The 26142-nt window shown below is 40.6% G+C and overlaps 2 protein-coding genes across 3 annotated transcripts in view; one reads left to right on the top strand and one right to left on the bottom strand.

The window, feature by feature from the left end:
* The window catches only part of cubn (cubilin (intrinsic factor-cobalamin receptor)), a 162197-nt gene extending 147833 nt beyond the window's left edge, over positions 1-14364 (top strand). The window contains exons 60-67 of one of the 2 annotated variants that reach the window (XM_081601345.1): positions 2687-2886; positions 3782-3944; positions 4201-4409; positions 6630-6774; positions 6883-7064; positions 11314-11479; positions 11800-12035; positions 13831-14364. In XM_081601345.1, coding sequence (XP_081457471.1) covers positions 2687-2886; positions 3782-3944; positions 4201-4409; positions 6630-6774; positions 6883-7064; positions 11314-11479; positions 11800-12035; positions 13831-13938 — 1409 coding nt within the window. In that variant the 3' untranslated portion in view covers positions 13939-14364. Of the gene's footprint in view, positions 1-2686; positions 2887-3781; positions 3945-4200; positions 4410-6629; positions 6775-6882; positions 7065-11313; positions 11480-11799; positions 12036-13830 lie in introns of those variants that run through there. The other variant, XR_014085253.1, reaches the window with a different exon arrangement.
* LOC145549326 (uncharacterized) lies at positions 14115-25535 on the bottom strand. The gene is made up of 6 exons (XM_081601346.1): positions 25512-25535; positions 25270-25391; positions 23157-23262; positions 22887-23006; positions 18924-19002; positions 14115-15653 (listed from the first exon to the last, which is right to left on the bottom strand). The coding sequence occupies exons 2-6, from the start codon at positions 25365-25367 to the stop codon at positions 15562-15564; spliced, it is 495 nt and encodes a 164-aa protein (XP_081457472.1). The 5' UTR covers positions 25368-25391; positions 25512-25535; the 3' UTR covers positions 14115-15561.
* Positions 25536-26142: the final 607 nt, after the last annotated feature.

Here is a 26142-nt window from a genome sequence, read left to right as displayed (position 1 = left end):
TGGATCAGCTGAAAGCTTTTAGTTGTATTTTGTGAACTTTTTGACGGTAAAGAATTTCAGTAGTCTACCCTTGAAGTTACAAATGCATGGTCTAGGGTTTAAGCATCACTCCAAGATATTTCTAATAGTGTTCCTGAGAGGACAAGAGAAAACCTAGACATTAGTTGAATATAGGATTTAAATGATATATCCTAGTCAAAAATAACACAGAGATTCATTACTTTATTATTGGATGCCAATTTAATGGCATCCAGATCAAGTGATTTGTTAAGCCATTTCTTTTTCATAGATTCAATATATTTTATTCCCATACAAGACACAGAAATCATTGGTATTATGAATAAATGTAAAAGTAAACCATCCACCGACTGTGATGATCAAAACATAAAAACAATAAAAAGGGTAATTGAGGGAATCTCTAAACCATTAACTTAAATGTGTAATTTATCATTCAGATGGGATAATTTTCCAACATTCCAAATAAAAATAGCAAAGATCATACCAAGGGAAGAGTGGCAATAATCACTCTTCCCTAATTATAGGCCTGTATCTCTTCTCCCTCTGTTCTCTAAAATTCTAGAAAAACTTCTCTAAGAAGAGACTAGAGAAATTCATAGTCAAACATTCACTACTTAGCAGTGATCAATATGGATTCAGAGCCAATTGATTAACTTCTCTAACTGACTTAGTAGAAGAAATTACCAGTGTAACAGATAGTAAGAAATTAGCTGTAGGGGTTTTTAAACATCTAAAGAAAGTTTTTGATATAATAAATCATGATATCTTAATTAAAAAATTTTAACGTTATGGAATTTGGGGAGTAAATCTGAACTGATGATTTAAAGAGCAGAAAACGGTATGTGAAGATCAGGGAAAGAATTTCAGCATACATCTCACTCATGGTGCAATTTCAAACATAAATGCAAAAAACTAGCCAATAAGCGAGATAACAAATGCATCAGGTAAGATCTGATGCACTCCATTATGACTTATGTTTTGTGGAGAAGGAAGTTGTGCTGGTCTTCTTCTTCAGAGGTTTTGTGTTTATTCCTGCAGTAGTTCTTGGTGCAGCGCCACCACAGGACTGGGGTTTTTTCATTTGTTTGGATCGTTTGACACAATGCAGTGTGAAAGTGAACTGCACCAGCTGAAAATCAAACAAACATTGCAATGTTGGCTCCCAATCGGACAATCAGGTGTGAAAACACCCTAAGATAACATTTAACGCATTATTTAGGCTATATTTACATCTGTTCTATCTACTTTAAAGAATTAAGGCATCTATTTGCATAATTTATTTGTGTTAATCAAGCAAGGCTGATATTTGCTTAAAGTACTAATTTCTTTACATGAAACATAAAATTCAAGTAAAGTGAACTTAATTTTGTCAAGTAGATTAAGTAAAATTAAACTTTGTATAAATTACTAAATTTTTGTAATGTAGTAATTTCATTTACTAAAAAGAAATTATGCAAACTCAATGGCTCTAAAAAAATCAAGTTTCTAAAACTTAATACTTCTTTGAAATTCAAAAATACTTTATTAATCCCAAAAGGAAACTAAATATTGTTGTAACTCATTAATTAAGATTCTTCAAAGAGTTACTGAAGATCATGATGGCTGGTGGCAGGAAATATCTTCTGCAGCAGTCTATACTGCACTCAATCTGAAGACGCCTCTGACTGAAGATGCTCTGCCTTCCCAAGACAGTCTAGTGAAGAGGATGGTCAGGGTTGTTCATGATTTTCTTGATCCTATGAAGAATCATTCTTTGCATAATCATCTCCTGAGATTCCACAGTCGTTCCCAGAATGAAACTAGTTTTCTTTATCAGGCTGCTGACCCTTTTTCAGTCCCTGGCTCTGATGCTGCTTTTTACTTGTTGCTTTACTCAAACTTTGATAGAAAACATGGAAAGCAGCAATAGTCTGTTTACTTTTTTCACTAAATAAACACAACCATTGGAAAGCTACATCATCAGGGAGAGTGGGGTCATGAAAAAAGCATACATCTCACTCATGGTGCAATTTCAAACATAAATGCAAAAAACAAGCCAATAAGCGCTGCTCTGAAAGTAGCTTCATTCTTGATTAACTGACTGCATAGATCAAGCTTTGGCGTCTACATTTTTGCCTTAAACATCTTAAAACTAAAATTTGTGACAAATAAAAAAGCGCTTTAATTAGTCATGCTGCTGTGGGCACAATTTATTATGGAATACCTTGCTGGCCAAAAAAGAAATTATTGCAAAGTATAGAAACAAATGAACTTATGTTGCGTGATTTAAGTCTTGTAAACCTAAAATAATGTAATAAATTTTGTTTAGCTGTACATAAATAGTAAAGACATCTTTACATTATAAATTATATGTACATAAGGTGTTTGGCCTAGCTTTTTCCATGGTGAACAATATTTTTAAGCTGAAGTGCTTATTCTCATCAAATGTATTTTTTCTGCCTACATCCTCAACAATATGCATTAATAAACATGGTGTTATCAGTTCATATTTAATTTTTAACACAGAAATCAGTTGTACAAATGTTCAAAACTTTCTCTTTGGATGGATGGATGGATGGACGGACGGACGGACGGATGGATCTTTCTTTCTATATCAGTGCACAATGTTTTTGGACATTGCCAATGAGAACCAGTGCCATATAATTTGTTTAGTTGTGAATTTCTGCAGGTCCAGCACAAGGATGTGGGGGCTACCTCTCCATGCCGATGGGCATGTTGGGCTCACCAGACCCAAACCTGGATGGACGTTATGAGCCCAGGATGAACTGTGTTTGGACCATTGAGATGCCTGTGAACAAAGCCATCAATCTCACCTTCAGCTCCTTTGACCTTGAGAGCTCCTCTACTTGTCGCTATGACTATGTCAAGGTAATGAGTTATTCCTGTTATTTCAATGTTAAACATGGTAAATGGCCTGTACTGCATAGAGTGCTATACAAGTCTTATTCCATGAGAAAACAAAAACAAAACCTGATTTCAAAGTTTTTCCAATGCAGACCCAAATTCAAAACTTGCCATCATGCAATGGCATCATAGGAGTGGCAATGGTGACTACGGACGAGTTCGCAGTCACCGTGGATCATCAGTTCGATTCCTGGTCCACCTGCCTTTGTTGTTTGTGTCCATGTGCAAGACGCTTCACCATTATGTCAAAAAACTGCCTGAATGTCTGTCTGCCACACTTCAGAGATTTTTTCAAAATACAACTGCCCATCTTGCTTAGCATATTTAATTATTACTTTATTAAACCTAAAAGAGAACTCAAGTTGGAATGATATTTATTATGTTTTATAGGCAGAATGTGTCTGAACAGTATGCCAACTTTCAAGATGTTTGGACAGAGTCAGAGCTGCTACTACTACCATTAGTTACAAACTACATGCTTTCATCTAGAACTGTAAATTTGGGTTAACATTTTTAGGCTTCATGCAAGGAACATATCTTGTCTTAGCTCTGTCAAAACAATGAGTGAGTTTTTACCAACCTTTTCCAAATGTTAAGTTGCCTACATTTTTGTGCAGAAACCAAGCCCACTTTGACCAAACATTATCATATTGATAATATAGCCTTAGGGTTTTATCTTGAAGACACCCATCAGTTTCATGAAGTCTATACATTTCGGCAGTATGTAGGAGATACTTATTCCACCCCCTAGTTTTGGATCTATCGCAACCTAACAGAATGTCAATAAATCTCATTTTGATGTATTACAATATGCACTTGTGTTCTGATAATGTTCTGAATGTGTCTTTATCTCCACCAGATATATGATGGAGACAATATGAACTTTCCTCTAGTTGGGACATACTGTGGAAGCTCCATTCCTGCCTATTTCTTGTCAAGTGGAAACTTCTTGACGATTCACTTTGTCTCTGACAGCTCTGTCCAGAAGCAAGGATTCAACGCAACCTACAGAGCAGTACCATGTAAGAACATCTCTTGTCTCTTCTTCCACTGTTACATCTCAGACTTCTTAAAATAAATTCACCTTTTTATTTCCAGCAGCATTATCTCAAATTAAAAAACATTAGTGTTTAATTTGGGTTCTTTGGTTTGGTGGAGAAGAAAACCCATTTAATGATCATTCCAGTAAAATATAAATAAAATGATGTTTTTTCTTCTTGTCATTGTATTCTGTTGATGTTCAACTCTACGTTCCCCTCTGTGTCTGCCTCTCTTCAGTGCTGTGTGGTGGGACTCTGAATGCTACAACTGCAAAGCAGACTTTGACTTCGCCATCCTTCCCCAACGCTTATCCTCCTTACACCTACTGTCGGTGGATCATTGACTCTCCACCGCTAGAAACCATTAAAGTGTCAGTCCAGACATTTGTCCTGGACCCAAGTCAAAGTTGCTCAACCAATTACCTGGAGATTAATGATTGGCCTTTGGTTAGTATAAACAAGAGCAAGATCAAAATTTGCTGGACTACAGAAAATTAAAACATCCTTTGTGTACAGAAGGACATTGGTTTCTTTACAGAAATATACAAATACAGACATACTACAGATAATTTCAAATGTTTACAAAGCTGAATTATCAAGTTGAAAAAAAAAACATTTTTAAAGTTCTCAGTTTGACTTTGAGCCTCACAGAAATGTCTGTGTGGAGACATTGTCCTAACAACAAACCCAACAAACATGATTCCCCGATTCTGAAAAGCACAAACAGGGATGGATGCAGCTGTGGACCATTTTAAACTCTAAACTAGTCACACCTCATGTAGGAGTTAGATTTGAAGTTTTTTAATTCAACTAATAAAAGATAATAAAATGATGTGAAAGCAGAATTAGTTTCTCTTTAAATTTTATAAATAAAAATTTCATGTTAAAAATTATTTATCCCCTCAATAATCCATAGACAATCTTCAATGGCATTATAGTAATTAGACTTTTTTGATTATTGATGCTATATTAGTTTGTCAACTTATTTTTGGTGATGAGCTCTGAGTCTGAGTCTTTGAGGTTGGAAGGCCTCATTTCTATCACCCTAATTTTAGGTCCATCCACAGATTTTCTTCCAGATTCTCGTCACTCTGTCTCTATATTAACTGGCTTTTTATGGTTGGAGGAAACTAAGAATTTGTATTGAGATGTGTTTTTAAGAATTCAATGAATTAATTATTTCTCAATATTTCCGTAACAACAAGCAGATACAGAGTAACTTAAATAGTATCCCCTGTTTTAATGACAATCTGAAGGTTGAAGTGAGATAAAGGTGGGCTATCCACAGAAAAGCTAGTCCTCTCATACCTTCTCATCAAGGTATATTGTACTTACTTCCCATCCAATGTAACATTACTTATTTTGCAAATGCCCTGAAATAATTCACTTGACTGTTGGACAGTTGAAGGAAAATCATTGGGATAGATTTATATGTCGGATATGTCAGACATGCGTATCTGATATTCAAGACAAATACAGCACATTTTTAGACGATGTCTAAAAAGTGCCTCTAATTTGGTTGGTTACTGAAACATAATAATGTTTACAACTGTGTTGAAAGACATTAGTGAGTAACTGAATTTACTGCTGCTCAATAGAAATAATATATAGTTTCCAGTTTAAGTGGCATGACTGTGCTGTGGGACGAAGCAGGAGTACCTCAAGAAAATTATGAGGAGGACTTGCAAATACCACACAAAATAACACAACTTTTTTTTAGTAAAATCTCATAACAATCATCAAATGTCTGCGTTCTGAGTACAGCATTCCATAAGAGCTTAGTGTTCACAGAAGGCTCCATGACAAAGGCTAACAAGACAGAAGCTCGCAGATTTGTTGGGAAATGGAATGGAAAAAATATCTATATTTCTAACTAGATAAGACGAGTCACACCTGCTGACAGTTGATGGTTCACAAGCCTTTGTTAAACAATCCCTGCCCTCCTGGATGCTCTGCAGGTTTGGGGAGAAATGGCTTTCTGAGGGCCAGCATTCAAATGGCCATTAGGCCTGTCACAGTAATAAATAAATCAATTAATCACATGATAAATTGAAACAAACTCAGTCATTTGAATTGGCATGATTTATCGTTTATCTCTTTTTTGATAATAAATATCTTCATTTTGGCACTTTGGTCTCAACTACCCCAGTTTTTGAAGGACAATTTTGTTTACAAAGATGTCAAAATTCATTTTATTTGTTGTTTTGTTATTGTGGATATTTAAAATGGCTTCCATTTTCAGTGTTAAAAGTTCATTAGAATTTAAAGTTTATTGATCTTTTAGAAGGTGTTCTTGCATTAATATTTTTGCCATTACTGTTGTGTTACTTAAAAATAGTCTCAAAACAACAATATTATTGTTTATCGCAATAACTTCTGGAACAATTTATCATCCAGTGAAATTTGTCATCGTGACAGGCCTAATGAGCATATCTTTTCTTTTTTATTTCAATTTGTTTGACATCATTGAAAAGTTGAGAATTCACACTTTCAGAATCTGTAAATAACTCAAAATTCACATATTTCTCACAGATTTATTAAAGACTGCTCCTGTTAAAGTTGTGCTGTTTGAATTGTACTACCATTTTTTGCACTTGTAGCCTAAACTACATCTGCACTTGTTAGTTATTGCACTTTCCAGCTGAACCAAATTCTTTGTGTTTTCAGGAAGACTATGGACAATCACATAAGTTCTGTGCTTCAGATGACCATCCACCAGACTTTTACAGTAACGGCAGGACAGTCCGTGTGTCCTTCAAATCTGATGCCTTCCTGATAGGAAATGGCCTCAGTTTCAGCTATGAAATTGCCAGTGGGTATCAGAACAAAATGTTCTTTACCTGTTTATCTTGAACAGTTACTTTTTTAAATATAACTTGGTTTCTGAATTGTGCTCTAAGATGTTTGTGTTGATTTTCAGACTGTAGTCGACTACATGAACAGGAATATGGCTACCTAAAGAGCCCAGGATGGCCTGAAATTTACCCCCACAACATGGATTGTGTCATAATTCTGAAGGCACCACAAAACAGCTCTATCTCTTTCTTCTTTAACAACTTTGATGTGGAGAGTCAAAGCAGCTGTAACTTTGACTACCTAGAGGTAAACATTTTCCATTCTTAGTTTGCACCTGTGGTCTTCTTCAAATTACATTTGTGTTTATATTTAAGTATAGATGGATGTGGTTAGACTCCATCTTGTTGCTCTTGGTTCAATATAGAATAAACTTTTTCGGGAAGGCTAAGCAGTGTCATCACTTTAGTTCACCATTTTTTTATTATAGGATGATTGACCTTACAAAGGATTTATGTACATAAAGCTGCCTATTGGCCACACTTACAGAGAATGCTGGAAAACTGTTGGAAAACAAATGTTTTCTAACAGAGACCAATGATTTTATTTAATTTCCCTTTGGGGTTAGTAAATTATTAGGCCCAAGAGCGAAAGCACTGTGAAGGCCTATTGTAATTGTATCAATCAATCAATCAATCAAATTTTATTTGTATAGCACATTTCAGCAGCAAGGCATTTCAAGGTGCTTTACATAATTAGAGAAAAAATAAATAAAAACAGTATGTGACAACTGTATGTGTACTGTTTCTTCTTTTTATTACGATTCTTCTGTCAAATAAATGTGCTTTTTGAGGGCTTTATCATATTCAAAAACCCGCCAAACTTGGCGGACGCATCAAGTATGTGTGAAAGTTACGTATTTTAAGGTCGTCACAAAAATGGCACAAGAAACGGCTCAACAGCACTACCTGGCAACTTTCAAAAGACCCTCCGCATTGACGTTACTTCATCGTAGAGGCATGAAACTTGGTACACTTGTAGCACTCCCTAAGATGCACAGAAAACTCTATTAATGTCATCCTGCACATCCAACAGGAAGTCTGCCATTTTGGATTGAAGTTCTGATTTTCAAGCCACTTTTGACATTTACAGCATTCGCATTTGATTGAACTCGTCCTAGGTATTTCGATCGATCAGGTTCAAACTTGGTCAGTTTGTCCATAAGGCATGGTCGAAAAAAGTTATCAAAAAAGATTATAAATTTCAATCTTCCCTAAAGTCTCTCCGATACATCTCAGTTCCCAATCATCCAAATTAGTTTGGTCGTTCCACTGAACCGAAACTAGCAACTTCTCCAAGATCGATTGAAACTCGTTAGTGAGTTTTAGACTCCTCGTCTCAATCCACACCAACAGCCTGAGTGTTCGCCAGTTCGGCCAAGTCTGTCACAAATTTGTCTATAAGCCAGGAATCCACAAGCTCCAAACAGCAGAAATCCTGGTATCATGAATAAATCCAAGGTGAATCCCGCTGGGTGTGTCTCCACAGGACAAGGGCTCTCCTGTGCCCAGACTTCTCATCGAAAATTTGATTAATTGCATTGAGAGATCAGTTGACCAGATCCATAATTTGAAGATTTGGATGATGTGCAAAGAAAGGCTCCAAAAATATAGAAAAAGACAGGACAAAAACAGAGCAAGCAGGGCAGGCAGGCAAGGGCAGGGAGGGAGCAGAGGGAAAAAGTGTCCGCCTTCATCGAGAGCAAGAGAGAGAAGCATATGAAGTACATGAGTTTTCAACCAAATTTCTGCAGAAAGAGATAACACAGTGAACCGCTTCTCCAAGCTGCTCACCTTGAAAACCTTCAGTTTGTTTGTCTTTTATTAGCAAGAAGGGGGTGAAAAGGACTATGGAGGGTGGGGGGATGAAAACAACATCCTATCTTCACAGCAGGGGGCTAAATTGGAAACAAAGAAGGACACAAAGAAACTAAATTAACACACAGACAGGTTTACGGCTCAGGAGTTTCCCAGGAAGATCTAAGTCACCATCTGTAAAAACATGCTTGAGGTTAAGGAAAGTTTAATTTTGTCTTCACAGTTTTAACAAATCAGAACACTAAACCTCTAAATAGAAAAACAACTAGTAGCATAAAATTACAAATGTAAGAATAATAAACATAATAATTCTAACACTCACAGAGGCACCAAACTTTCAGTGATTGATTATCTTCAGGTGCCCTACAATACTCAATGCTCAAATGATGACTTCACTTAAGGCACTCCACCTGAGAAAAGGAAGTGTCATGTTTTACTGTGAGTGGTCTCTATCTGACCCCTTTTACCTATTCAACATGAAACTGTGTCCAGAGACAGAAGACATGTTGTTGTAATGTGGTTTCCAACCCTGACCGGTTTCAGTGCAGCAGGTGGGCATGGTGCAGTGACTTGAGATGCCATTGCCATGCATTTGGGTCTAAATTCCATGGAGTTGACCCGAGTTGCACTAAACTCACTGGGATCAACCAGTATCCACCCCCCAACAGGAATCCACAATAATCTTTAGTGGTCATGGCCTAATTTATCTACAACGCTACCTAAAACATTTTAAATGATCAGCCTCAAGGCATACTTTAACCCAGAATTATGAAACTTTGTACACGTGTATTTTTTTAGAACGTACAAAAATTTCTCTTGGAGCCATGGTCCAAACCCCACAGGAAGTTGGCCTGGATCAAAGTTGCTGTCTTCTCTTTTTTATAGACGTCGTATCCGATCGAACTTGTCCTACAGCTTTTGAGATACAGACTTCAGAATCCCTCAGCACAGTCTTGAGGCACTGAAGGTCAAAAGTTATCAAATGATTTTTCGTACATCAAAGCAATTGGGCATGGTTTAGTGCCAAAATCAGACTATTCGCAATGAATTATCAAGGTGGAATAACTTCCATATACAAGGTCACAGCTGAATGACACTTTCTATGTCTCACTACAGACCAGGCCTCATCACATTTATGTGGTCAATAGATGACATAACCTTAGCCCCGCCCACTTCCAATAGGAAGTCACTGGTTTTTTTCTGCTGGGTGTCTTACTTTTACTCTTTAAGTCATATAGTTTTAAACCTGTGCCAAGTTACACAAAATGACATGATGATGAAGTCTGTTAAAGCTGAATGCTGGCTGAACCATGTGGGCGTGGCCGAATGGCGAGTTTCAATCCCTTGCCGTTTGCATATAGTTATCTTGAAATCATACACGCATCATCCGATTTGCACCAAACTTTTGTGAACCTCCAATAGCACTAAATTGTAATTTGACTCCACTGCGCCCCATAGGCTATTCCATCAGCTATATCTCTTCACTACATCAGCCGATCTGCACCAGATTTTTGGTACATCATCAGGGAGCACTGCTGAACACATTAGTGTGTATCGCCTAGACCAGGGGTGTCCAAAGTGGGTCCTCGAAGGCCGGCATTCTGCATGTTTTAGTTCTCTTCCTGGTTTAATGCACCTGGATCAAATGATGGCTCGTTAAAGGCCTAAGAGGAACATTGACAAGCTGAAAAGATTGTTACTACCACCAGGGAGAGAACTAGAACATGCAGGATGCCGGGCCCCAAGGACCGACTTTGGCCTAGAGGGCCTGGCCTAGAGGATGGGTGCGGGAAATGAGCGAGAGCGTTGATGGTGGTGAGCGAGTGGTTTTGCTTTATCCCCGCTGTCACCACGAGGCTGGAGCAGCGCTGGGCTGCAAGGGGCGTTTGAGACTGTTTGCAGCTTTAATTATTATTATTAATATTATTTTAATTTGATCAGCATAATGTACTCTATAGTGATTAGCAATGATTGTAGAGACGGTGGTAGGAGTTTGTCAGTGGGTTGCTGGTTTGATTCCTGCTCTGTTTGCCTCTGTCGTTGTGTCCTTGGACACTTCACCCACCTGCTTGTGGTGGTCAGAACAGGGTCCGGTGGTGCCGGGTCTTTGCAGCCTCACTTCTATCAGTGTGCCCCAGGTCAGCTGTGGCTACTATCCGGTAGCTTGACACTATCAACTGTTTGAATGTATGGGTGAATGACTGAATGTAATGTGAATTGCTTTGGAATCCTATGGACTACAAATATACTCCAGTTACCAATTAATAAATCTCTAGTTTCAGTATACATTAGGTGATATTAGAGTGGTACAGAAAATTTCTTTAATAAATACTCTCTCTGGTTTTGGATACTGCAGTTGGAGAGATTTTACCAGTGCACATAACCATGGCCACAAGGTGTTTATTATAGCTGACTAGCATCTCAAAAAGCGTAAATAGTATTTGAAATAAAGTAAAATTTAAATTCCATTTAATTTCTAATAAAAACCATGTACATCTCGGCACCAGTTGGATTGGTAACATTGAGCTGTATACCACCTGCAATTCATTTTCTGGAGATATCTTAAAAACTGTTTTGGCTTTAATTTGACCTTTTATGTGCAATATCTCTGACCACCTCATCTGTGTATGTTTTTGTCTGCTCCGTTTTATTGAATGGCAACACTTTGTGTCGTTACTCAGATCCGTAATGGAAGTACAGCAGACTCACAGTTGATTGGTAAGTTCTGTGGTCAAACGCTACCCAACCCCATCTTCCCACAATCCAACCAGCTGTACCTACGCTTCAAGAGTGACTTCTCTACTGCCCGAGATGGATTTGATGCCACATGGACGTCTTCTCCACATGGTCTGGACTCAATTTACAGAAACTAATTTGTTGTTATGTTCAGTGAAAGATTTCAACCCCCAATTCTCTTAATTTGTCATACTTGGTATTGATCATTGTACGATGGAGGCTTTGTCGCTTCCATATTTTATTCATAAATGATGGTGAACATAGTGGCTTTACTGAATATACAATCATAGATAAATGTTTAGCTGACATTTTAGTTTTTCAATAAAAGAAATTCTTGTTCCTCATTTTTAGCTATAATTGCCCATTGGAAACCATGGTGATCAAACAGTTCCCTGTAGTATTAAATTGTGGCTTTCTCTTATTTCTTGTAGGGTGTGGAGGCATCCTTTATGGAGACCATGGCTCATTCTCAAGCCCCAACTACCCAGGAAGTTACCCAAACAATACTCATTGTGAATGGAGCATCAAGGCACCTAGAGGTCATGTGGTAACCATCACCTTCGCCCTGTTCAGTATTGATGACCCAGGAAACTGTCAAAACAACTTCTTGAAGTTATATGATGGCCCAGATACCTCCTCGGCTCCTGTTGGACCTTACTGTGGAGTGGTATGTTGTTCATGAGAGCATATAAATAAAATCATTAGAAATTTCTTAAACAACTAAGGTATATGGTATAAGTCTACATTGGGTCAAATAGTCCACAGTAGCAAGAGTTTTTGAAAATACACACATTTTTAACGCAAATAAAACATGCATGTGATTATGACTAAAACAGGATAGGTGAGCATCTAATAATTAAAGGACAAATTGGCCTGTGATTTAGGATGTTGTGTATCCACCTCTTGCCCTGGAAATAGGCACCACTTTGCTGACTTTTAAACAGGCACCTTTAGGCAGCACAGAGCTGCTGCCACTGTGTTGACATGTGCAGTCCTGTTTGATCTTCAGATCAATTTAACTTTTATAAATTTAAACTGGTCTAAATGTATTAATAAATACATTTCATTATAAATACATATATAAATATATATATATGTGCGTGTGCGTGCGTGTGTGTGTGTATACACTGAACAAAAATATAAAAGCCCCATGTCAAATATAAGAGTTTTATCAACATTTGGGTTGTGAGGCTGCACAGTGGTGCAGTTGGTAGAGCTGTTGCCTTGCAGCAAGAAGGTTCTGGGTTCGATTCCCGGCCCCGGTCTTTCTGCATGGAGTCTCCATGTTCTCCCTGTGCATGGTGGGTTTTCTCCAGGTACTCCGGTTTCCTCCCACAGTCCAAAAACATGACTGTCAGGTTAATTGGTCTCTCCAAATTGCCCCTAGGTGTGAGTGTGTGTGTGCATGGTTGTTTATCCTGTGTGTCTCTGTGTTGCCCTGCGACAGACTGGCGACCTGTCCAGGGTGACCCCGCCTCTCGCCCAGAACATTAGCTGGAGAGGCACCAGCAACCCTCCCGACCCCACTGAGGGACAAGGGTGCAAGAAAATGGATGGATGGGTTGTGCAATATATAGAGAAACTCAAAATATATTTTGAGTAATTACTGATCTTCATATTGACATTGATAACATTGTGGTGTGGCCATTTGTAGTGGATTTGTAGCAGTCCTTTGAACATGATAGGAGTCATGTTGAGGAATTTGATTTTGACCAAGTTGGCTTCTCGTAGGTGGTTACGGACAGTCTAAGGTGTGATGTTTCTCATCAGCTGTGTGTGTCACTGGTCTTAGCCAATCCCGCTGATGGACGAGCCGGATGTGGTGATCTTGTGCTGGAGTGGTTGCAAATGGCCGACGAGGATGAGGTTGATTTGCAGTAGCGCCAGTCTGTAGGAAACAAACTTAAACAGCCTATGGTCCGATAACGGACATTGAGCTGAACAGCTACTACTCTGGTGGACATCCCTACATCTAACATCAGCATGTCAATGGCACAACTTGAGGCATCTGAGGCATTATGACTTGTGACAAAATGTGACATTTTGGGCTGGCCTTTTCTTGTCCCCAGTACAAGGATTGTCCAGTTGTTGCTCATTTTGTCTGATCACCCAGTGGACATGCCCCATCCATGCACAGAGTAAAACAATAACTCAACAACAACTATTAATGCTCACTGACAGCAAGTTGGATTAAAAATTATACACAAATCAAGAAAAATATTACCTTTGTACAATAAAATGTCAGCAAATGCTCATTTACAATTGTAAACTGCACATGGCAACAATATTTGACATGGGGCGTTTATATTTTTGTTCAGCATACATGTATATATGTGTGTATATATATATATATATATATATATATATATATATATATATATATATATATATATATATATCTGTCTGTCTAGTAAATATGAATCTTATCCCACATCCTTGTCTCCTTCCTGTGTTTGTTTTAGGAAACCAACATTGCTCCTTTCATTGCCTCCTCCAACAACGTTTATATCGTTTTCCAAGGGCAGTTCTCCACCTTGCCATCAGGCTTTAGACTCACTTGGAGCAGCTGAAAAACAAAGATTGTTTTGATGGTGTGACATGCATACAATAGACATATTAATCATATTGAAAACACTCAAGCATTAAACACTTGATGAAAACATATTTCAGTGTAATGAACCATATTATTAAAATTATTGCATTGTTCTTTAAGCTGGTCTTTGAATGTATTATGGTCAGACATTGATTACTTCTGTAAATTTTTATTTGTGGGGTTGAAATCAAATTCACACTAGATGCTTGCAAAGCTTGACATTTTCTCTTGATGTACTGGAATCGATAGAACTCTGAGATTATTAGAAATGGTTTTACAGGACAGGGTTATCAGGAAATGATGTACTCTATCCTGCATGTCATATGCCAGCTCAGACTCAAGAGTATGACAACAGGAATGTATCTGTATGTGAACATTCTGAATAAATATAACCTTTAATCTACATTTTGACTATTACTTTCAGTTTCTAACCCTCCCGACCCCACTAAGGGACAAGGGTGTAAGAAGATGGATGGATGGATGGATGGATGGATGGATGGATGGATGGATGGATGGATGGATGGATGGATGGATGGATGGATGGATGGATGGATGGACTTTCAGTTTCTACATGAAATGGTAAAATCCCTTATTACCATGACCTTATCAGTATTTACCTCAAAGTCAGATACAAAATTGAGAATTGATAATAACATTTGGAGTAAGTACCTGTAAGAGAGAGGTTGCACAATATGAACTTTCATGAGAGGTGTGAAAGTGAAAATTGTATTTGTGAATTTGAAAGAACCAAAGGCTGCCTTGGAAAATTTGAAACTATGACCCAAAGCAAACTAGTAAATCCACTAAGAACTGTCTGAGAAATTTAAGAGGAAATGAAGTCCTGCTCTTCAGATGTTGGTGGGTGACTTGACATGGGTATACATGTAAGAAACTCTTCAAATATCTCATAGGGAAAGAGTTCTGTGCTGAGGAGTTGGGCAACTTTTCCTCAGATTCACATCACAAACTGGTAATGACCAAAACTGAAACTAGCTGTTTGTTATTAAGCTGTCATTTTCAGACTGATGTTGACATGTGAACAGTGTTTTAACCTTAGTAATGTGTGCCTTATGAAATCTTGACAGCCCTGATTAACAAGACTTTAAAAACAAATTTGATCCATTGCGGTTCCCATCTTCTCAACCTGCCCGTACAAAGATTGCTTCCTCAGCCATGTGAGTTATCAACACTGGTATGGTTTGACACGTACATCGCCCCTCCATACCAGTTACTGAGCCAAGTCTACTACCAAGTGCTGCAGTATGACCCTTTGGAAAAAGATCACAGTGACAAACTAAGGTTAAGAGCACCAACATTTAAATAATCTTAAAGATTTACATGTTTGACTAAGGATGCCAGAAACCAGTGATCCCTCCAGAGTCGCACCTCTTTCCATACTAAAATGTTTGGAGTTTTTTGCTTGTTTTTTGCTCATGTCAATTATATAAAAATTAATTTCTCAGTTTTTCACAGCATTCACAATTTCTAATTACTAATATTTTATGTTTATTTTTAACAACCATAAACACATGCAGATGTCTAAACAATAATTCAGGTTTCTTTGTGATTGTTGTTGTCTTTGGTAATTGTAGACGTTCAGTCAATAGACTGTGCAGTTTGCAGTGGAGCGCTGCGTACACAGGAACTCACTGGTGACCTCCTTGTACCCTCTGGATTGAGTAAGATGACTTCCTGATGACAAAATGACAAAGAATATTGTGGACATTTATCCATAGAAAAAAAATACATATAAATATAATGAAACAACTTTTTAAATTTAGACTTAACATCTCTGAAAAACTACCATTTGGGAGTTATATTATTAGTCAGTATAATATATAAATGTGTGTCTGTGAAACCTGGCACTCCAGCAGGCTTTGGACAACAGTCATATCAAATTATGTTTCTTTTCATACCAAAATAATGACTAGAAGACCTAAATTTATTTTCTAAAGAATATTATTTGTGTCCTCTCCTTGGGCTGCCACCTTATCGTGGTGGAGGGGTTTGAGTGTCCCAATGATCCTAGGAGCTATGCTGTCTGGGGCTTTATGCCCCTGGTAGGGTCACCCAAGGCAGACAGGTCCTAGGTGAGGAACCAGACGAAGCTCAGCCCAAAGACCCTTATGATGGACACAAACATTGGATCTGGCGTTCCCTCGCCCGGACGCGGGTCACCGGGGCCCCACTCTGGAGCCAGGCCTGGAGGTGGGGCACGATGGCGAGCGCCTGGTGGCCGGGCTTTTACCCACGGAGCCCGGCCGGGCTCAGCCCGAAGAGGAGATGTGGGTCCCCCTTCCGATGGGCTCACCACCTGTCCGAGGGGCCAAAGGGGTCGGGTGCATTGTGCTATGGGCGGCAGCCAAGGGAGGGGACCCTGGCGGTCTGATCCTCGGCTGCAGAAGTTGGCTCTTGGGACGTGGAACGTCACCTCTCTGGTGGGGAAGGAGCCGGAGCTAGTGTGCGAGGCTGAGAGGTTCCGGCTAGAAATAGTCGGCCTCACCTCGACGCATGGCTCTGGTTCTGGAACCAGTCTCCTTGAGAGGGGCTGGACGTACATCCACTCTGGAGTTGCCCACGATGAGAGGCGCCAGACCTGGAGAGGCGTGGTTGGGAGGAACGGCCCCCCGATCTGAACCCAAGCGGTGTTCTGTTGTTGGACTTCTGTGCTCGTCACGGATTGTCCATCACGAACACCATGTTCAGGCATAAGGGCGTCCATATGTGCACTTGGCACCAGGACGCCCTAGGCCGCAGTTCGATGATTGACTTTGTCATCGTCTCATCGGATTTGCGGCCGTATGTCTTGGACACTCGGGTGAAGAGAGGTGCGGAGCTGTCCACTGACCACTACCTGGTGACGAGTTGGCTCCGGTGGTGGGGGAGGAAGCCGGTCAGACCTGGCAGGCCCAAACGTGTAGTGAGGGTCTGCTGGGAACGTCTGGCGGAGTCCCCTGTGAGACGGAGCTTCAACTCTCATCTCCGGCAGAACTTCGAACACGTTCCGGGGGAGGTGGGGGACATTGAGTCTGAGTGGACCATGTTCCGTACCTCCATTGCCGAGGCGGCCTATCGGAGCTGCGGCCGCAAGGTTGTTGGTGCCTGTCGCGGCGGCAACCCTCGAACACCTGGTGGACACCTTCGGTGAGGGATGCTGTCAAGCTGAAGAAGGAGTCCTACCGGGCCTTTTTGGCCTGTGGGACTCCAGAAGCAGCTGATAGGTACCGGCGGGCGAAACGGCATGCGGCTCGGGTTGTCGCTGAGGCAAAAACTCGGGCGTGGGAGGAGTTTGGACAGGCCATGGAGACAGACTTCCGTACGGCTTCGAGGCGATTCTGGTCCACCATCCGGCGTCTCAGGAGGGGGAAGCAGTGCAGCACCAACACTGTTTATAGTGGGGATGGTGCGCTGCTGACCTCAACTCGGGACGTTGTGGGCCGGTGGGCGGAGTACTTCGAAGACCTCCTCAATCCCACCAACATGCCTTCTGTTGAGGAAGCTGAGCATGGGGACTCTGGGTTGGGCTCTCCAATCTCTGGGGACGAGGTCGCCGAGGTGGTCAAAAAGCTACTCGGTGGCAGGGCCCCGGGGGTGGATGAGATCCGCCCGGAGTTCCTTAAGGCTCTGGATGTTGCGGGGTTGTGTTGGCTAACGCGACTCTGCAATATCGCATGGACATCGGGGGCAGTTCCCCTGGACTGGCAGACTGGGGTGGTGGTCCCCCTGTTTAAAAAGGGGGACCGGAGGGTGTGCTCCAATTACAAGGGGGTTCACACTCTTAAGCCTCCCTGGTAAGGTCTATTCAGGGGTCCTGTAGAGGAGGGTCCATCGGATAGTCGAACCTCGGATTCAGGAAGAGCAGTGTGGTTTTCGTCCTGGTCGTGGAACACTGGACCAGCTCTATACCCTCAGCAGGGTCCTGGAGGGTGTATGGGAGTTCGCCCAACCAGTCTACATGTGTTTTGTGGACTTGGAGAAGGCGTTCGACCGTGTCCCTCGGGGGGCCCTGTGGGGGGTACTCCGGGAGTATGGGGTACCGGGCCCTTTGATACGGGCTGTCAGGTCCCTGTATGACCGGTGTCAGAGTCTGGTCCACATTGCCGGCAGTAAGTCGGGCTCGTTTCCGGTGAGAGTTGGACTCTGCCAAGGCTGCCCTTTGTCACCGATTCTGTTCATTACTTTTATTGTCAGAATTTCTAGGCGCAGCCGAGGTGATGAGGGAATCCGTTTTGGTTGCCTTAGGATCGCATCTCTGCTTTTTGCGGATGATGTGGTTCTGTTGGCTTCACCCTTGTATGTAAATACACACATAGTGTACATGCATATATAAACATGTCTGCATGGAAAAAGCTCTAAGCAACATAGAAGGTTTAAAGTAGTCCTTGATCAGTGTGTCTGGTTTTGTGTCTAATGTCTTCTGAGAATCCCAGTTTGTTGGAGCTCATACTGGTCACACTTTATTTTGAAAGTTTCCCAAATCTAATAGCGATTTTTGTTCTGACGCCTCATGCATGTTAAGTTACTGACTCTACATAATTAACTGCCTACTGTTTCAAAGATAATCACTCGATGCAACTATAAGAAAACTTTTACGCCAAGTGGAGCTGTAAGAACAACATAAATTATGTTCAGTTTTGGTTGAAACAATAATTGCACCTTGAATATGTTTTAGAGGTTTAAGGATAAAAACGATCTCAAGACTACATAATTACACACCATAGATTCCATCATATTATTTACTGTATGTCTTGAGATGAATGATCCAGCTGATAACTGATGTTACATGAATATTTCTGAGATGAACTGACCTGAATGTAGGCTAAGTTTTAGTCATGGACATCATAGCCAGGACAACTGCTGTCTGACAAAATTAGACTCCTTTATAAATCATTAACTGAAAGTTGTGAATTTTTACTAGAATAACTCAGTGGATTTTATCTGCATTTTGTTATTCAATCTTACCTTCTATAAGATTATAAAGGTTGCAGTAGTTGGTGCCATGGTCCTTAATAGCATACCAGGTCTCAGAGATGGACATCGCCTAGACATACACAGAGTTACAAACTTACAATTTATAGCACTATTTTTGTCAAATCAGTCACTCAGGGAGCTTTACACAGAATTCACTTTCACTCACACATATATCCAGCAATTTCTCCAACTTACAGATCGTTAGGCTACTTAGGATTGAGTGCCTTGCCAAGAAGCACAGCAATAGTAAAATGAGGAAGCTGGAATTAACCCCACAACCTTTATATTGCAAAAGAGAACATCAAAAAGGCCTTCAGAGTAACTCTCCAAGTCTATCTCGGCATTTCGGAGCATCTCTTTGTTATGCTCATTCTAGTATACGTCCTCTGCCTTTATGCTGGGATGAGTATGAAAAGAAAAGCAAGCAGTGAAGAAGGTGATAGTGTTGCCTGAGGAAACTGTTTGCACAGGACTATTTTGAGTGCATGTTCAGAGAGGGTGCTGCACACAACCAACACACAGGTGTGGGGTAGTATGTAGAATCTGTATCAGACTACATCCACTGGTGTATTTCAGAGATTACAGTAACAAAGACCTTAGTCACACAGGGTAACCAGGAACCTTGGATGACTAAGGAGGTGCATACCGAAATGCTGCTTTCAAATCTTGTGACGCAACCACACTTAAAGAGCAAGGGCCAATCTAAACTGTGCCATCAGAGCAGCAAAATTGCCTACGGTCAGAAGACCCAAGGCTTCTTTCAAAGCGTCTTTCATGGTGTAGAGTGAACAACTTGATCCTGAAGGACAAAGGAGATCATTGTCAACTTCAGGAGGTCTCAATCCAGCCACACGCCACTCCTCATCAATGACAGAGCAGTGGAGATCGTCAGCAGCATTAAGTTCCTGGAGATGCACATTACAGAAAACCTTGGCTGGTAAACTCATATCACTTCATTTCACACCTCATATCACTTTCCTGGTAAAGAGGCGCAGCAGCACCTGCACTTTCAGTGACGAATGAGAAGGGTAGCCCTCACCCTTCCCATCCTCTCCACCTTCTCAGACAAACCACTGAAAGCCTGCTGACCAGCAGTATCTCAATCTGGTCTGGAAGCTGCAAGGCCTCAGACTGGAAGTCTGTGTGAAGAGCTATGAGGACAGCAGAGAGGTTGATGGGACTGCACTCGTCTTTTCCAATCCAGAACATTGTACACAGATGCTACTTAGCCAGAGCAAACCATATCCTCTCTGATTCCACCCATCCTATCCATGGTCTGTTCATCCAGTTGGCGACTGGCAGGAGATTCTGCCAGTCTCATTCACAGTAGAACAGCCAGACTGAGAAATACATTATATTGCCAAAAGTATTTGCTCACCGATCCAAATTGTCGGAATCAGGTGTTCCAATCACTTTCATGGCCACGGGTGTATAACATTAAGCACCTAGATATGCAGACTGTCTTTCCAAACATCTGTGAAAGAATGGGTCGCTCTCAGGATCTCAGTGAATTCCAGCATGGAACTGTGATAGGATGCCACCTGTGCAACAAATCCAGTCATGAAATTTCCTCTCTCCTAAATATTCTACAGTCAACCATCAGCTGTTTTATAAGAACATGAAAGTGTTTGGGAACGACAGCAACTCAGCCACAAAGTGGTAGGCCAAGTAAACTGACAGAGCGGAGTCAGCGGATGCTGAAGCGCACAGTGTGAAGAGGTCACCAGTCAATCACTGCAGACCTTTAAACATCAATGTGGCCTTCAGATTAGCTCAAGAACAGAGAGCTACAAAAGTGGATGTAGTGGAATGGGTTTCCATGGTGGAGCAGCTGCATCTAAGGCAGTGGCCCCCACAGTGGTGAGTCCCACATTACAAGCCGCTCTGCGTAACATGCGGCGACCGGCTGCTAATGAGGCAATGAAGCTTCAAGCTGCTTCGCCACGTAGAGACCAAGCAGGTTGTAGATATAAGCAACACTTCAGGTGTCATTGTCTCTCATCACCCCCTGATAGGACCGTCTCGTTGCAGAGAAACAAGCTCAGGGCTCCGTTAGTCATTATTGTGAGTTAAAATTTTCACGAAAGCAAAATGATCGTTTTTGTGGCGCTTCTGTATCTTATTTTGAAGGGATATATAAACGTTACCATAGCGACCAGAGTCAGAGCGTTTGGGCTGCGGTCGTGAGTCTTAAGTCTGGTTTAGACAGAAAGATTTAAGAATGTCGGCCGATTCTCCAAACCTCTGTGACCACAGAGCTGATAAAAGTCCAACAGGTTCGATCGGTTCGTGTGTCCAAGGCAGAAGCAACACGAACCGATTCCAGTCAGAACATCCTGATTCCAGAGGATAATCCAGTAAAACCCCCAACATAGCAAACGGGAATTTAGAATAACCAAACACGGATGAAGATGTAGAAGCAATAGTGATAGTTTGTGGAGTCATTTTAAGAGATAAAAGACGTAACAAAAAGAAAAGGCGGTGGATAAAAGACGACGGGAGCAGCCGCTCTATTTGCTGCACTATGATTTGGAGGTGAATATTTTTTCATAGTTAACATTTTTAACTGAATAAACATAATAATGACCTTTAGATTTAATAATAAACATTTCCACATATCATCTCCGATATCCACCGGACAGCTGTTTGGGATTCCCCTCTGTTCTGACGTCACCGCGCTTTCTGATTGGCTACCTGTCACATTCAGCAGGTTGGATTCTCGTTCCCAGACAGGAAAAACCCCACAGGCTGCGAGAAAAACTCCAACACAACCCAAATTGGGTATATTCAGGATTTAGCGGCTGTCAGGAGAACGGTCCTTGTGTGACGGCATTGTGCCAAATGTAAAGTTTGGTGGAGGGGGGGGATCATGGTGTGGGGGTGTTTTTCAGGAGCTGGGCTTGGCCCCTTACTTCCAATGAAAGGATCTCTGAATGCTTCAGCATACCAAAACATTTTGGACATTTTCATGCTCCCAACTTCATGGGAGTAGTTTGGAGCTGGCCCCTTTATCTTCCAACATGACTGTGCACAAGGCAAGGTCCATAAAGACAAGGATGGAGAGTCTGGTGTGGATGAACTTGACTGGCCTGCATCCTGAGTTCTGACCTCAACCCACTAGAACACCTTTGGGATGAATTTGAGCAGAGACTGAGAGCCAGGCCTTCACGTCCAACATCAGTATGTGACCTCATAAATGTGCTTCTGGGAGAATGGTCAAAAATCCCCATAAACACTCCTAAACCTTGTGGACAGCTTTCCCAGAAGAGTTGAAGCTGTTCTAGCTGCAAAGGTTGACCAACGTCATCCTGAACTCTATGGATTAGGAACGAGATGTCACTTAAACTCGTATGTGAGTCAAAGCAGGTGAGTGAATACTTTCAGCAATATAGTCAAATGTCCCACATTGATTTAAGGCATAGTAATCTTAGTGTGCTTAAACTTCTGACTTTGAAAAAATGTAATACAAATTGCCTTAGAACATTCTCTCTTATTATTCTGGCATATAGCAAATAGAAAGATTTTCAGTAAAGCTACTCGACCTGAAACTGGAGAAGTTTGTTCTGGTTTCACATCAGACAGTATTTAAAATGCATGTATTTTTATGTAGTGTTTGTAAACTTCTGGTTTCAACTGTTTGTCAACAACCATGTAAATACTTTATCCTAATATTTTTTTAATAACAACTGAACATAGTTACTTGATCATGCTATAAAAAGGCACTATGCGTCTGGAAAATATATAATACTGCCCCTTTAAGATCAAACTGTCTTGGAGACAAAGGTCAGTCTGTCCATCCTCTGTGTTTATCCATCTTAAAAACCAAAACATTTTCAGAGACAAAGACACAGAGGAGAAATTAACCCAAACCACATGGTTTGGATTTGTCTTTTACTAGTTTACTAGTAAATTTGAAGCAAGTCAAGATCAATAATGTGGAGTGTGAAAACTTACTGTAACATGACAAGATGCAAAGAACTGATAGGAAACCAATCTGAAGTTGATGTCCTCCACATGCCTCTTATCAGGATTGGTGTGCTTGGCAGTTATAAAATGGACAGAGGCTGACTGAAGCTGCAGACAAACAGAACAACATGTTGGTTTAGTTCAGTTTTATCACCAAAATTATTCTTCCAGGAAGAGAAGAATGTTTTCATTTAGAGAAAAGCATTGTAGTAGTTTATATAAACTCTAGAGTGTGTCATGTGACACAAACACACACACCTTGTACAGGCACCTCTGTCCCCCTGCCATGCAGCTAGATGTTGTCCATTTCTTAATTTGTGAAACAAGTGATTCATAAACCACTCTACATGGTATCCCAAAGAACCTGCAGAAAATAAGTTCATAAAAATAATAGTTCAGTGCTGCTATTCTAAGATTCTGCTATAAATTAAATGATTCAACTTTTCTTTGACTTTTAGACCACTTCTTGTTCTCCTAGTACCTAATGTGAAATTGCAGGCCAATCTACAACCTTATCAGATAGATTATTTTGAAAAGTCTATGTTTCAGCTGTTAAAAGCTTCTTCTCAATGACCAACTGCTTTCAGTCCGGTTTGGTTTGGGTTTTCCTTCTGATACTCTTTCAGAAAAGGACAAAGATGCTATGAGGTTTCTATGGTTTCAAAGGCCTCCTGACTACAAGGATCAGCTGTGAATTATGAAAATGAACAGAGTGGTGTTTGGAGTCTCACCAAGTCCTTTCTTTTCGGCTGCAACAATAAGAAAATACATCAAACATTATGGGGTGAAAAACCTTCTACACTGACAACATTGAGAGAATCATTGTTCGTTGATTTTATCTACCAGTTCACGTGACTTAGGAAAGCACTCTCAGTAACCACAACAGCAAAGGAGATCCAGTCACATGACAACATGAACTTGTACAAGTGGATGACAAATTAAAGAGAAATGAGACACAAGTGGAAGGAGTGTGGATTGGAAGATGGTAGACAGATGCCACTGGAAATGTACTGAAGGTGCTGGGTCTTGTATGGAGGTCAGAAGAGGATGATTGTGTCTTTGACCTAAAAAGACTGTTGGACATTTGTAAGAACAAAGAGAACACAAAAAGGAGTGTATTGAAGATATCAGCTTGTATCTCTGATCCCATTGGTTTCCTCTCTCCATTCACCATCAGAGCAAAACGCTTATTTCAAGAGTTATGGGAGAGGGGAAGTGGTTGGGAGGAAGAGTTGCGCCTGGATTTGACAAAAAAATGGAGTGAATGGTGTGAAGAGGTTTCAGGACTCCATTTTGTCCGTTTCAAGGTGCTACAAAGATGAAATTCTGCCAAACCCACAGACATTGAAACTGCAGGATTTTGGTGATGCCTGTACTTATGGAGCTGTTCTTATCTACAATGACAAAACAAAGACGGAGACACAGTACAAGGCTTTGTATAGTCAAAAACAAGAGTAGCTCCACTAAAGAAAATGTTGCTGCCATGCTTGGAGCTTATGAAAGCTTCAATTGGAGCAAGACGGAGAAATAACCTCCTCAAGCCGTTGAACATGGGGAAAGGTCAACTCAAAATGTGGACAGATTCCATGATTGCTCTGCACTGAATATTCAGCACAACTCAGACATGGAAACCATTCATTGCAAACAGAGTGACTGAAATACAAGATCTTTCTATTCCTGAACGTTGGTCACACTGCAGTGAGAAAACCATCGCAGCAAATCAGCATGATGAGAAAGTACATTGGTCGGAGATGGAGGTACCATCAGAAACTGTTAACAAGCTTCTGGAGTTGCTGGCAAAAGGCTTACATCATGAACTTAAAACTGTCCACAAGTGTCAGCTAGCCAAACCTTCTTCATTGAAAGTAGGAAAAGTGGTCCTTTATGGAGACAACAATGTTTTAAGGCAGAGTCACAGAACTGGAAGAGATGGACCGACATGTTCATGGGCTGCCCACTTCTTCAGGAAGCCTTCTGAGGCAAATAGTCAGCTTATATATCCTCTAGAAATTGATTAGAAATATTTTTTAGTAATGAACCATTGTTCATCAGGGGCAGGGAGGATGTTGTAAAATATTTAGACTTAAAACCAGTAACAGATTTCATAGGAAATAAATGAATAATTAGTTAATACAGATTACAAGACTGACTTGGGAAAATCAGCTAATTGTATTTAGAATTCAAGCAATAAATAAGCAATAAATATAATGCTTGTTGCCTAACGTATCACAAATGCCACTAATAATTTTTAAACATTTTAGGAATACTTTAAAGCCTTTCTTTTAAGATCAACAAAAACTAACAAAGGAAAGGATTTCCATATTTTAGTAATAGTCAAGTAATAATTGAAAATATACACAGACATTCTTACCAGTCCACTTTACACTGTGCATGAATAGGTCCAGCATAACAAAAGCCAAATGACCCTATTCCCAGAAGAGCTGTGAAGGCCCAGTGAACACGATGCATTCTGCTCCAACCTGCAGCTGCCGACTGAGAAACATACAAGGATTCAAAAGGCTAAAATCACAAGTGTGTCATGTGCTCTCCTCAGAAGGAGAGCACATGACTAAATGTGCCCTCCTAAATGAGAGAAGACTAAATTAAATTTACCTCCAAGATGAATTAAGAGACTGTACAGCGACAGCAAGGAATACTCTACCTCAGAACAGCAGAGACATTGTAGACTCCCTTAGTTTAACCTGGCACTGCTGATGCTCCATGACTTTCAGGAATCCCAAAAATGCAGGCCGTCGTATACAGTGTTTCAATATGAAACATTTAGCTACTATCGACTATGATAGTTCTAGATTACATTAGTGTTATTCCAGTTTTATGGATATACATTTGTGTCACTTCAAATCAAAATATGGTCACAGTTCAATGAAGGAAGACAATCAGAAAATTCTGTCTTACATAATAGACTTCTCAATATCAGCTACATTTTCAGTCTGTCAGTGATGACCACCATGTCCTTCCATGATGGTGATATGCACATTGCTTTGGTGTTTCTCTAGTCCTGCTTCCTTTCAGGGTTTGGCCAGCAGATGCAAATTCCTCACTAGGCTCATCAGGAGGCCCTTAAAGAGGAGTTGGCTCCCTGAGACAGATCCCAGATACCTTGCTCTCATGAATTCTTAGTTTCTTGAAGTTTTTGACTTTGACTTCTCATGTCTCCAGCAGACTCGGATTCTTCTCAATCAGTCACCATGTAGCTGCAACACTGGCAGGGTTCTGCATTATC

Source organism: Poecilia reticulata, chromosome 20 (genome assembly GCF_904066995.2).
Source record: "Poecilia reticulata chromosome 20, P_reticulata-male-v2, whole genome shotgun sequence".
In the NCBI taxonomy this organism is placed as follows: Eukaryota; Metazoa; Chordata; class Actinopteri; order Cyprinodontiformes; family Poeciliidae; genus Poecilia; species Poecilia reticulata.
The sequence above is the reverse complement of the archived record's forward strand: the minus strand, read 5'-3'. Positions and strand labels throughout refer to the sequence as shown.

Coding starts and splice junctions, on each gene's coding strand:
- LOC145549326 (XM_081601346.1), bottom strand. CDS start 25,367: ATGCATCGTGTTCACTGGGCCTTCACAGCTCTTCTGGGAATAGGGTCA. Junction 23,007..23,156: donor GACAGAGGTGCCTGTACAAG/GTGTGTGTGTTT, acceptor GTTTGTCTGCAG/CTTCAGTCAGCCTCTGTCCA. Junction 15,654..18,923: donor CCTTTATAATCTTATAGAAG/GTAAGATTGAAT, acceptor TTTTGTCATCAG/GAAGTCATCTTACTCAATCC.